The sequence below is a fragment of the Amphiprion ocellaris genome, chromosome 6 (assembly GCF_022539595.1).
Source record: "Amphiprion ocellaris isolate individual 3 ecotype Okinawa chromosome 6, ASM2253959v1, whole genome shotgun sequence".
Classification (NCBI taxonomy): domain Eukaryota; kingdom Metazoa; phylum Chordata; class Actinopteri; family Pomacentridae; genus Amphiprion; species Amphiprion ocellaris.
In genome coordinates this window covers 15,819,092-15,831,875 of record NC_072771.1, presented here as the reverse complement: position 1 = coordinate 15,831,875, position 12,784 = coordinate 15,819,092, and the positions used below count along the sequence as shown (strand labels likewise).

The 12,784-nt window shown below is 39.9% G+C and overlaps 1 protein-coding gene across 1 annotated transcript; it reads left to right on the top strand.

The window, feature by feature from the left end:
* Positions 1–3,066: 3,066 nt before the first annotated feature.
* LOC111585952 (potassium voltage-gated channel subfamily V member 2-like) lies at positions 3,067–8,331 on the top strand. The gene is made up of 2 exons (XM_023295617.3): positions 3,067–4,531; positions 6,644–8,331. Exons 1-2 carry the CDS (start codon positions 3,197–3,199, stop codon positions 6,908–6,910), a joined length of 1,602 nt encoding a protein of 533 aa, XP_023151385.2. The 5' UTR covers positions 3,067–3,196; the 3' UTR covers positions 6,911–8,331.
* Positions 8,332–12,784: the final 4,453 nt, after the last annotated feature.

The following is a 12,784-nucleotide window of genomic DNA, read 5'->3' as shown; positions in this document are numbered from 1 at the left end:
AGTCTCCACCTGGATTTAACTAAGCAAATAGCTAAGAGCCTTTCATAGGATAATTACTGCAGTGATGAATATGTTTCAGCTGCAACAACTTATTTAACCCTAGCTGATGCAGTGAGGAGCTTCTCATTTCTTAAACAACCATGTTGGAAGACGTATAATGTGGTCATAGAAAGGATGTTAATCTGCTTCAGAAGGGTCAAATTATTGGCCTGCATCAAGCAAAGAAAACAACTAAGGAGATTTCTGAAACTACTAAAATCAGGTTAAGAACTATCCAATGCATTATTAAAACCTGAAGGATAGTGGAGAACCATCATCTTCGAAGAACAAATGTGGTCGGAACAAACTCTTAGATGATCGTGATCGGAGATCACTTAAATGTCTGGTGAAATCATATCATAAGAAATCAACAGTAGAATTCATGGATATGATTAATAGTGAAAGTGAGAGCATTTCCACACACACAATGTGAAGGGAACTCAAAGGACTGGGACTGAACAGCTGCGTAGCTCTAAGAAAACCACTGATCAGTGAGGCTAAATGGAAAAAAAAGGCCACAGTTTGCTATGGAGCATAAAGATTGTACTCTGGAACAATGGAAGAAGGTCATGTGGTCTGATGAGACCAGATTTACCCTGTTCCAAAGTGATGGGGGCATCAGGGTAAGAAGAGAGGCAGATGAAGTGATGCACTCATCATAGCTAGTTCCTACCAGCCTGTGGGGGTTAGAGTTATGATCTGGGGTTGGTCAGGTTCAGCAACGTTATGTTCTCCCAGAGAATGAGGTCAGCTGACTACCTGAATATACTGAATGACCAGGTCTTTATATCGATGGAGTTTTTCTTCCTTGAAATTCTGAGATGACGATGCCAGGATTCATGGGGCTCACATTGTGAATGAGTGGTTCAGGGAGCATGATGTTCTGGAGAAGATTTTGTGCAGTGGTCCGACTCTCCTATCATCAATATAAGATCGTGGCAGAAAATTAATCCATCTCTGGACAGAAATAAATTCTGTAACATTGCAGAAGCTCATAGAAATAATGCCACAGTGAATGTGGCCATACTCAAAGCTAAAGGCAGGCCAATGAAATATTAGAGTATGCATTTTTTTTTCTTTGGGTGGGCAGTGTATCTTAAAACTCCTCTCCAGTCACTGATTTTACTCCTAAATACTCATCTCTGTGTATTGCTTTTTTCCCCCAAGAAAACAATCCTGTATTGCCTTAAAATGGTTCAGATGTGTTTGTACACCATTGCTTCCTCTAGAATGTGCTGATCTATGAAATCCTTGCTTCTATCTCCACTCCATCCCTTCATCACTCTGCAGCTGGAGCACAACAGCTCACCTACACCTCTACTCAAACACAGTAAAAAATACTCTAAACTACACAATGGCAAGTTGTAATATTAGAGTAATTCACCATACATTGTTCATAAATCATTTATGGTGCTTATTTTACTTGTGGTTGTATATAGCTATAAAAAAATACCACATTCACACATTAACAAGGCAAAAAGTAGATTTGTTGTTATTTAATTCAGCTTTTATTTTCTAAGTGGATGATCATACTATTTACAACCTAAAAGGTAAAGTGGTAACCGTAATGTGTTCCAAATACCTTATTTACTATAAATGCCTTTCAGCTTTTCAGAACAGCTGCTTTCAACTGTTCTAAGATCGAGGTGAGTGGGTGAGAGAAGTTGTGTCTTCGCAGTGACTGCTTTGGAATAGTCTTCCACATTCAATTTAATGCTTGTCCTCCTTTGGCAATTAAGAAAAACCTCAAGATGCACATGTTTTCAGTGACTTTGGGTTGCTCTTAGTGGTCTTTAGTATTTTTTTTTTTTAGAAATTGATCTTACAAGCTTTTTTGAACCAGCTTTCATCCTGTCTTTTGCACATATCTGTGTTCTTGCCTATCTAATAACTTGCACAGCACTTTCGTCATCTCTGGTTGTTTTAAAATATGCAATATTTAATTTGATTTGTATCATATGATATGTGAAAAATGTTTCCTTTTTCCTCGTGGCCTCTTTCCTTAGGTGTGACCTGTGGTTTGCATGTCAACTCGAGTTCAGCTCTTATTCTTATGACACACTACACTAACAAGACTAGCTTAAGTCTGGCAGCTCTACTTAAATGTCACTGCATTAACGACTTAAGTCCTTAATTGTTTTAACTGGTCTCCAGGAAGGTAAATAAAAGGCGAATATACTTTATGGTTCATGTCATCATGTAGCAGCCTTGCAGAAAGCCAGACTGTGCTGTTAATCAGCAGGGCAATAATCTGATATCCAATAAGAGGATTCACTAACAGGCAAAGGTATGTTAGAAACAGGACTTCTTTGGAGGAGAGCTTAAATCACTCCTACCTGTTAGTTCTGTGTTGTGCCATATCACAGCCTCACACCTGAAGCCTCTCTATAGGTTTCATATCAAAACAAGAGACTATTTTTCAAATATGTGGCCTTGACTTCATGTCTGAAGAATCCTGCACCCCCTCCCAATCAGGAAGTAGGCTAATGCTTAAAGCCCTTATCCTCTTTTATGTATCCACCAGCCCCCTTCACCAAAGGAATCTTAAACGAGTACAAAATACAACCAACATAAACAATTTAAAGACAATTCTTTAAAAAAAAAACAAAAAAAAAACTTTTGCAGCTGAAAAAAATGCAATATTTTTAATATGCACAGAAAGGGTCTTGTTGCGTTTGTTGTGTTGTGGTTTTCTTCAGGCAACATGACAATAACAAAAAACATGCAATAGTATTTTCTATCCATCCAATATGACTACTTGAGTAATCTGTAGGGATTTCAGGAAGATTAATGCATGGCATAGTGCTTATACATTCATAAACATTGTGAGAAACAACAACTCTAATTGTTCCCTCTAATGTCTATACTTCACTCAACGGCAGCTGAAAGCTCTACATCATAATATATTTTATAAAAGTGGGTGTATTCTTGATAGTCATTTGTTGAGATGCACCACAGAGGCAACGTCATGTCAGTCAGGCAGCTCAGCAGAGGATAATGGTATTTAGATGTCCTGTAAGTACACGGATCCTCTCAGTCAGCAACATTAATGGGGCCATGAGGCATCCTGCTCATGTCCTCCATGCTTAGGTAGAGGGGGTATTAGACAGTAGTAATGCTGGACGCACTGTCTGCTCTGTAGTCTGGGGGGATCAACATGGGGAGTACTAGGAAGGCGGTCAATGTATGGAACAGGAGACAGAGTCTCTTCCCCAACTACAAAGTCACAGATTCAGAAATTAATCGAAGACCATCTGAGATTGTTTACCCTCTAGCCAAGGAAAGCTGCGTGAAGACATGGAACTCTATGCAGGAGCTAAGCAGGGACATCTATGACATTTACGCCGAGTATGAGGATGACGATGACGACAATGCTCCATACAGCTTCTCCAAGCAGATTTCACCCTCCAAGAAGAACTATATGATCAACATTAATGTCGGGGGGAAGCCCTACCAGATCGCTTATAAGATGGCTGCCAAGTACCCAAAGACCAGAATAGGACGACTGGCCACCTACACAGACCACAACATGAAGCTGGACCTGTGCGACGACTACACAGTGACCAACAATGAGTATTTCTTTGACAGGGACCCGGATGTCTTCCACAGCATCTTCAACTTCTACAGGACGGGTGTTCTCTGGATCAAGGATGAACTGTGTCCCCGCAACTTTCTGGAGGAGATCAACTACTGGGGCGTGAGGATCAAGAACACCCACCGCTGCTGCCGCATCTCCTTCGAGGAGAGGCAGGACGAGCTGAACGAGCAGCTGAAGATCCAGAGGGAGCTGGAAGCTGAGGTGGAGATCGAGGAGAATGAGGAGCTGTTTCATGACATGTTCATGGGGCAGAGGCGCCGAGCCATCTGGAACCTGATGGAGAAGCCGTTTTCATCTATCAAGGCCAAGCTCATGGCTGTGGCCTCCAGCCTGTTTGTCCTGATCTCCCTGGTGGCCATGACTCTCAACACTGTGGAGGAGATGCAATACAAAACAGCTGCAGGCCAGCTCAGTGGCAAAACCTACTGGGAATATGTGGAGTCCATGTGCATCGCCTTCTTCACCACGGAGTACCTGCTGCGTCTCATTTCCACGCCTGACCTCAGAGCCTTCAGCAGGAGCGTCCTCAACACTGTGGACCTCATCGCCATCCTGCCTCAGTATCTGCAGGCCATCCTGGAGTTCTTTGACAGCGAGGAAAACTATATGAAGCACGAGGCCGACATGCAGGCGGTGGGGCAAGTGGGAAAGCTGGGGCAAGTGTTGAGGATCATGAGATTGATGCGAATCTTTCGTATCTTGAAGCTGGCCAGGCACTCCACAGGTCTGCGGGCGTTTGGTTTCACCCTGCGTCAGTGCTACCAGCAGGTGGGCTGCCTCTTCCTCTTCATCGCCATGGGCATCTTCAGCTTCTCCGCCATGGTTTACACTGTGGAGCACGACATGCCGCAGACGAACTTTACCAGCATACCTCACGCCTGGTGGTGGGCAGCTGTAAGTGGATTTATCTTATATTTACTATTTTAATAGAGCAGGAGGAAAAGTAGCAACAAAAATGGAAACAGGTTGAATCTCAAAAGCTTCAGGAAACAGAATACGCCTCAAAATTAGATATGTTGTATAAATCCCTTAAGTAACAAACTGAACTAACCTTTTAAATTAATTAAAATAAAATGCCTTGTCCTCGAATTCCTGTAACGCTGACAGAGTTCCTTAATGGTGTGTGAACTGTGTAACGTTATTAGATTACACTCAACACAATGAGGTCAGCTCTGCTTAAGGATGTTCCTCCTCCTGCTTCAGCATGTGTGACTGCTGTGGGGAGATTCAAACGACAGATTGTATATTATTTACATCAGATTTGTTAAATCGTGCCACCTTGTCAGTGAGACAGGATGGAATAACCTTAACTCAAATAGTGCCTGCACTCGAGTTAAGACTTGGACTGTTAACACAAACCTTTGGGTCTGTCTGTTGCCAAAAATAAACCCATTAACAGATCATTCCTCTCCCACTTAGAACGAGTGGTAGAATCTTACTTCTAATCCAGGGGAAGGAAATGATAATCCTCTGAATGATAGCGATGATTATTTGTGAAGTGAACTGAGCTCACAGCTACCAGCTCCCATGAGTCACTGAAACACCCACTCCAGAGTCAGTTTTTTTTTTTTTTTTCTGCAGAGGTCCTCACAAAATTGTGGTTGCAAAACATTTTGGAAAACAAAGCCTTAGATGAGGGATATCCTGACTACAATTTTATCACACTATGGCCACAGGACCTCTTACTAAAAGTCAGATCCTGCCTGAATAAGTTCTCATAACATCGTCCAGCTGTGCTCCTAACAGCAGGAAACCTGAGCAGGAAACTGAACCAACACTCCAAAGACTACAGTACAAGGTTAATGACCTCTGCAGTGATGACTGGCTCCCCAGTTCTGCCATAACAAGCAACATGTAATATTTAAATACAGTATATGTATCTTCTGATGTGAAACTAACTGGAAAAAGGGCACAGAAGACACTATTCAGTACAGAAACCTAATCATTTAGAGGCTGAGTTGGCTCTAATATGTGGCATGTACAAAACAGTCTCAATGCAATTCAGTCATTTCTATTGTATCACTGCATTTTTTATTACTATTATCTACACTTAGCAACACTTAGAGGGTGCAGAAGCCTTGATGAAGCCCCATTGTTCTACAAAAGAGATCTATGATGTAATAAGACTGATAGAAATAGGTTTTCTATTAGGTTACAGAGAATTCAGTATAATGTAGATACTGCTGTTAATGAGCAATCCTGCATAATAATAAATAATAATAATTATAAAAGAAATAAGATAAAAACAAACAAAAAAACATACAAGACCATCAATATAAAAACATTCATAAAAAAATCATAAAACCATACAATCAAACCCATTAAACACTAGAATTATTTAATGTGTCCTGAGTTTAGTGCATAAATGGCATTTGCATAGAAAGTATTTCTGAACTGCAACTGCGCTAACACTCTAAGTTACACTGTGGCAAGTTGTAATATTGATGTAATTCAGCCACAAAAGTTAGAACCAGAACCATTTCTGAAGAAGAGTAATAATACGAGAAGTCCCACATGATTGGTTGTTTGTATCAATTTTTTGAGACTGTCATCAGTAGGTGGAAATGCTCAGAAAGGCAACAACTTCTTATTTCACTCATGATATGTCCTCTAACTACATATAAAAAACACCATACTGAAATTTTTACAAGGTAAACACAGACTAATCTTAAACAGAGTCAGGCTCATTAAAGTCTAGAGAGGAATTGAGGCTTTTCAGACAGTTCTGTTAATATTATTCATATGGTTTTCACATCATGTAACTTAAATGAAACACTGCACTGACTCTGATCTCAAATTAAACTTTAGTTCTGTTAGACACATACAGTGTATTTGCTGTGATTCCAGTTTAAATCCAGTCTTCCTCTGTTTCTTATTGCTCACTACTTTGCAGTTTCAGACAAGTCTTTAGACAAATGACTGCACAGGTCACTGTAAAGCCATCTAACTAGGACACTGATCCATGTTTGTCCATCAGCACTGACTGCTCTCCTCACCCACCTGCAGGTCAGTATCTCCACCGTGGGCTATGGGGACGTCTACCCAGAAACCGTGCTGGGTCGCATCTTCGCTTTCATCTGCATCGCCTTTGGAATTATCCTCAACGGTCTGCCCATTTCCATCCTCTTCAACAAGTTCTCGGACTATTACTCCAAACTCAAGTCCAACCAGTACACAGCCTCCCTGAAGCAGAGAGGGAAGGTGAGATTTGCCAAGAGGACGGTGAAAAGGCTCGGACACTGCTTTGGAAATGGCCACTGTCATCCAAACTGATTTATTGTGTTTTCTTTTTATATAATGAAGAGTGATATACTTGACTGTAAAGCAGTGCAAATATGTATGTGATGGGGACAAAGAAATGGAACAGGCACACAAGAAAAATCCCACAACTGGTCTCCAGTAAGTTGAGAGATTTTGTGAGGGATCACAAAAGAACATGAGGATCTACAACCTCTCCAAGCCAGGTAGTGGTGAAAAGGACATATGATTTTCAAAGACCCCTACAAAAAATGAAAAATTACTGACATACACTGACCAGGCATAACATTATGACCACCTGCCTAATATTGTGTTGGTCTCCTTTATGCTGCTAAAACTCCTCTGACCCAGTGGGACATGAACACAGGACCTCTGGGGATGTCCTGTGGCAGTGAATTCTGTGGGTCCTACCTAGATCAGGCGTGTCCTGGCACATCCCACAGATCCTCAGCAAGATTTGGATCTGGGGAGTGTGGAACCCGGGTGAACATCTTAGCTCTGTCGCCACTCCTGAGCAGTTTTTGGGGTGCATTGTCCTGCTGATGGTGGCAACTGGCATCAAGGACTGATGTCACTATGGGGGGGTTGGCGGTTACTTGACCTGCAATGTTTAGGTGGGTGGTACATGTCAAACATCCACATGAATGTCAGGACTCAAGGTTTCCCAGCAGAACACCGCATTATAACAAGATGATCGACGTTACTCACTTCACCTGTCAGTGGTCAGAATGTTGTGGCTGATCGGTGTATATCTTTATATGTCCATATTGAATGCAATTTCTGTAAAAATACTTTTAAAATTCTTTGATCAAAGAGTAGCGTGAATTCAAGTTGTGTGCAAAAGCTGTCTTTAAATGGTCACAATAATTTAATATGCATCGAATCAAACGATGCAGCTTCATAAATGCGTGTTTCTCTCAACATTTGTAACTTTTGTAACTTCTTATTTTTCTTAAAAAGATGATCTTTTCCTCCTGATTCTAATTCCCAAAGTGAAAAATCAGCAACCTTATCAACCAGTCATCCTACTGTTTGCATGAAGAGGTGCAGTTTTACTGGTAGGTCTGGAACACTACAGAATGACAGAATGAGTCTTTATATCACCAGAGCAGCTTCATGGCACAACTCCATAGCATTTAGGAAGATGTACATTTCAGAGGCAGCTCAACCAAAAATCAGCACAAATATAACCTACAAATGTTTCTCCTAACTCCAGCTGCAGTGTTTTAAATGTGTGTTTACAAAAGGAGATGTATAAGTTCACTGCAGAGTTTGATAAACCTTTTAATACTGGTGCTGCTTCTCATGTATTCAATAGTTCTGCCTACAGCGTATGCAGTGTGATTTATTTGCTGTGCAGCTATGTCACATAATGCAGTATCTTACCCTATTCTCAATAAACACTGTTTTGCTCTTAAAAAGTCTCATTCAGTAAATAGAGACTCATCATGTTTGTGTGCATCTCTACTGACCTCTTCAGGACAGCATTCACTACTGCAAAATCATTTTCTAGCTGATGGTCTTTTTACAGTTTTTCTCAGTCGTTTTGGTACATTTCTCGAATCATCCTCCACATTTGCAGAACAGTAAGTGCATTTCTCAAAACAATCTGTACAAATAGAACAACAGATTACCTGCAAAAGCCAATCTCTTGCTCAAAATCCTTAGTTCATCTCTCAGAAGTAAATATCTGTGTCAGTGAACATGTCATTGCCATCAGAATGACACGTCCTTGTGTCATTGTGTATGAATAAGACAGTCAAATTGCTGCGTCATGTTGTTATCATAACAGTGTTCTCTGGAGGGATGTTCCGATGTAAACTATGGCTAAAGTTTTGATGACAGTTATTGTAAATTGGAAGTTCCACCTTAGTGCATGTGGGAGATTAATTGCAAGAGACTGGACAAGATTCACATTTACGCTTTTACTGTTTGTACTGTAATTTGTTGACAGACCACGTCTGGAAAAAAAACAAAACAAACAAAAGTAGAAATGTGAACATGGGACAATCTCCCTTAGGAAAACTGTACATGCAGTGCTGTAGGAATTCCAGTGCAGTCTTCCTACACCTCCTGACGTTCCTGTCTGTTGGGCCACAAATTCTCATCCACATCATAAATATCTTCTCTTGTGTCTTTGAGTGATTTCAGAAAACCCAAACCCTTCACACATTTCCCTTCATACAGAAATTCAGGATTCACCTGGGAGCAATTTACCAATTCAGGACAGATTTAGAAAAAAAAGTCTAATGGAAATGTATAGAAATATCCTTGACATATGATGACAACTTGTTCAACCATTTTGCATGTAAAGACTTACACGATGAACTAATGCCTAAATGTTGTAGAGGGTGAGACTATTCAACAGAGACCCATTATAAAACATTTTGATCAACATGACATAAACAATTGATCATGTAGGAAACAGCAGAGAATTGTACATAATCATTTGCATGGATGGACCAAAGCATTTGCACCTTGTTCAAAGAAATGAGAAAGTGCTTTTTTGATGTGCACAAGTGACACAATGATGTGAAGATTGAACAAGTAGTTGGAGAATTTCAGTTCTGATCTGAGAAATGAACCAAAGCAGCTGAAAAAACAGCAATACAAAATAAGAACAGACATGGCACTCCCTGCAATAAAAAACAGCTGAGCAGCATTCATAATACCATACAGATCAACAGCACAACAGAATGAATCACCATCGGAATATTTTATGCTGCTTTAATGCTACTTTCTACTTTTATTCCACTACATCTCAGAAGCAAATATTGTATGTTTTACTCCATTACCTTGACCATATCTGTTATGTTGAAGATTACAGTTTTTCAAACCTTCTTGTCCAGTTAAAACCAAATATCTCAAAATGTGATGATTTTGAATGTAAAATTTTGTGATAAGCTGTAAGAATGAGCAAAACATTTCTTTACAGGCTGTACGTCTTAAGCTAAATGAGCTATTTATTCAACCATCTGTGATTAGCTGTAAATGGCATCATAACACAGAAAGAGCATCACTGTAGAAAGTTTTCGGACACCCTGAAAATTTTACACAATCTCAAATATTTTCATGTAATATTTGTAGAAAAATCTTTTTTGCATTTCAAAAGGTGTGGCTGCATTAGACAGACACAAATAAATACAAATTATATATTTTTTGTTTATTGTTTGCAGAAAAACTACCAAAACTAGATTCCACCAAAATGACCCAATGCTCAAAATTTCTTATTTTTATTGAACCAATCAATTTCAAGTTTTTAATGACTTTTTAGGATTTGTTTAGTATTATGGATGTGACTGTACTAAAAGAAAATGCAATTGAGGACTGCAACCGAAGAGTGATTCTTAATGCAATGTACATGCAAATGTATGGGGTGTCTGAAAACTTTTTTCCACCACTGTACAATGATGGTATAAAATGTATTTCATCATTGGAGTTTCAATAAAGCCAACAGCACATAAAATAGTTAAATCAGCTGCACCTGTACTTATATATCTGACTCCCTTTCACAATTCAGTCCTGTTTGGGACAATATGTTTCTTTGTAAACCAGCTGGATTTCAACTGTGGGCAAAGAAATGCCTAAAAAAATATCTGACATTTATAAAGAAGAGGTTTTAATGACTTTTGAGGAGGTCTCTCTTATTTATAATACTCCAGCAACATGTTTCTTTAAATATCTCCAACACAGAATCAGTGCTTAGCAATTCCTGCTCTTTCTTCTCTAGAAGAAATAATTACAAAGAACTGTAATAAAAATGGACTGATCTCATTAATGTGCAGTTGGCTTGCATCTGATTCTAAAGAAACCTCATCATCCAAGTTGGAAGCGTGGAGGACAGATTTAAATGAGAACATTTCAAATGACAATTGGAACACAGCCTGCAAGGAGGCCCAGACACAAACAGCTAATACTAATTTAAAATTGTTACAGTACAAGCAGTTAATGCGAACTTCTTTAACCCCTGTAAATAAATATAATGGTGACATACCCAGTACATGATGTAAGTGTAATGAGGTTCAAGACACATTCATACACTGCATTGGAGAACGTGACAAAATGAAGAAATCGTGGAGGGAGGTGATGAGCCAGATGGGGAAAAAAAAGAAAAATGTAATATATAACACATGCTGAAAATACTAAACAAAACACTGGAAAAAAAAAATAGCTCAACCTAAACCTGCCATGTTTACTTAAGTAAACTATCTGAACACTTCTTCCACCACCGTTGGTCTGTAAACCATTTAGCTGAGTGCAACTGCTTTAAAACGTAAATCTGAGTAAGAAATCACAGTGGATGATTTTATGCCATGATAGTTTCAATAAAGCCAGGGGACATATGGGACCAGCCGCTGTTTTTTGTGATGCAGTCAGAGCAGTTGGTATAGTGTGGACAGAGACGCTGAAGTTTTGAGCTGGACAATACATTTTTTTTCTTTAAATGAAAAAAAAAAAACTATACAAGCATCTTTTAGATAACATGTATTTCAGACTTCTATATTATTGGTGATTGTAAAATAACACATTTAGCAATATAAACATTCAATACAGGAAACTGTTGCCTCATTATCCCAACTGAAACAGACATATCACCTTCCTAACAAGCAGTGTTTTTAGATTAGATAGATTGACAGGTTAGAAACTTGCTCTGACTCAGTTCCCTTATCCATCTCATAAAATAATCTCAGACAATATTGTGCCCATAAATCCACCCACAAAGCATATTGTTACTCAGTTATATGAGCTTATTTCTTCTCTTGATTGTCGTTGCTTATCTATAATTAAAGGTTTAAGAGATAAAAGCCTAAACTTGTAAAATTTATCTTAATTTGGACTCTGTGTCTGGCTGGTGGTGCAAAATTCTAATTAGGACTTTTATCCAGACTTTTTTAACCTGCTTTAGGCTTTGAAAGTACTGGAAAGATGTATTCAGAACTTCCTCAAAGGTATTCAAGAATAAAATGTCACTGACAAGAATATTTGAAACTGAATATGATAGATGTGAAAGAATGGGTCGCTCTCAGGAGCTCAGTGAATTCCAGCGTGGAACTGTGATAGGATGCCACCTGTGCAACAAATCCAGTCGTGACATTTCCTCGCTCCTAAATATTCCACAGTCAACTGTCAGCTGTATTATAAGAAAGTGGAAGTGTGTGGAACGACAGCAACTCAGCCACCAAGTGGTAGGCCACGTAAACTGACGGAGCAGGGTCAGCAGATGCTGAGGTGCATAGTGCCAAGAGGTGGCCAACTTTCTGCAGAGTCAATCACTACAGACCTTCAAACTTCATGTGGCCTTCAGATTAGCTCAAGAACAGTGCTTCAGCAGAGAGCTTGATGGAATGGGTTTCCATGGCCGAGCAGCTGCATCCAAGCCATACATCACCAAGTGCAATGCAAAGCGTCGGATGCAGTGGTGTAAAGCACGCTGCCACTGGACTCCAGAGCAGTGGAGACGTGTTCTCTGGAGTCAAGAATCATGCATCAATAAGAATGTCTTTAGCCCTTTCTTAAATGACTCCACAGTCCCCGGAGTCATTTAAGAAAGGGCTAAAGACATTCTTATTTAAGCTCTAACATATTACTATCCATCCATCCATTATCTATACACCGCTTAATGCTCACTAGGGTCGCGGGGGGGGCTGGAGCCTATCCCAGCTGACTCGGGCGAAGGCAGGGGACACCCTGGACAGGTCGCCAGTCTGTCGCAGGGCTACATATATAGACAAACAATCACTCTCACATTCACACCTACGGGCAATTTAGAATAATCAATTAACCTCAGCATATTTTTGGACTGTGGGAGGAAGCCGGAGTACCCGGAGAGAACCCACGCATGCACAGGGAGAACATGCAAACTCCATGCAGAAAGATCCCGGGAAAGCC

Excerpts from the sequence above, each read along its gene's own strand:
- LOC111585952 (XM_023295617.3), top strand. The coding sequence starts at position 3,197 with ATGGGGAGTACTAGGAAGGCGGTCAATGTATGGAACAGGAGACAGAGT. Across the intron at positions 4,532-6,643 it reads ACGCCTGGTGGTGGGCAGCT|GTCAGTATCTCCACCGTGGG; the intron begins GTAAGTGGATTT and ends ACCCACCTGCAG.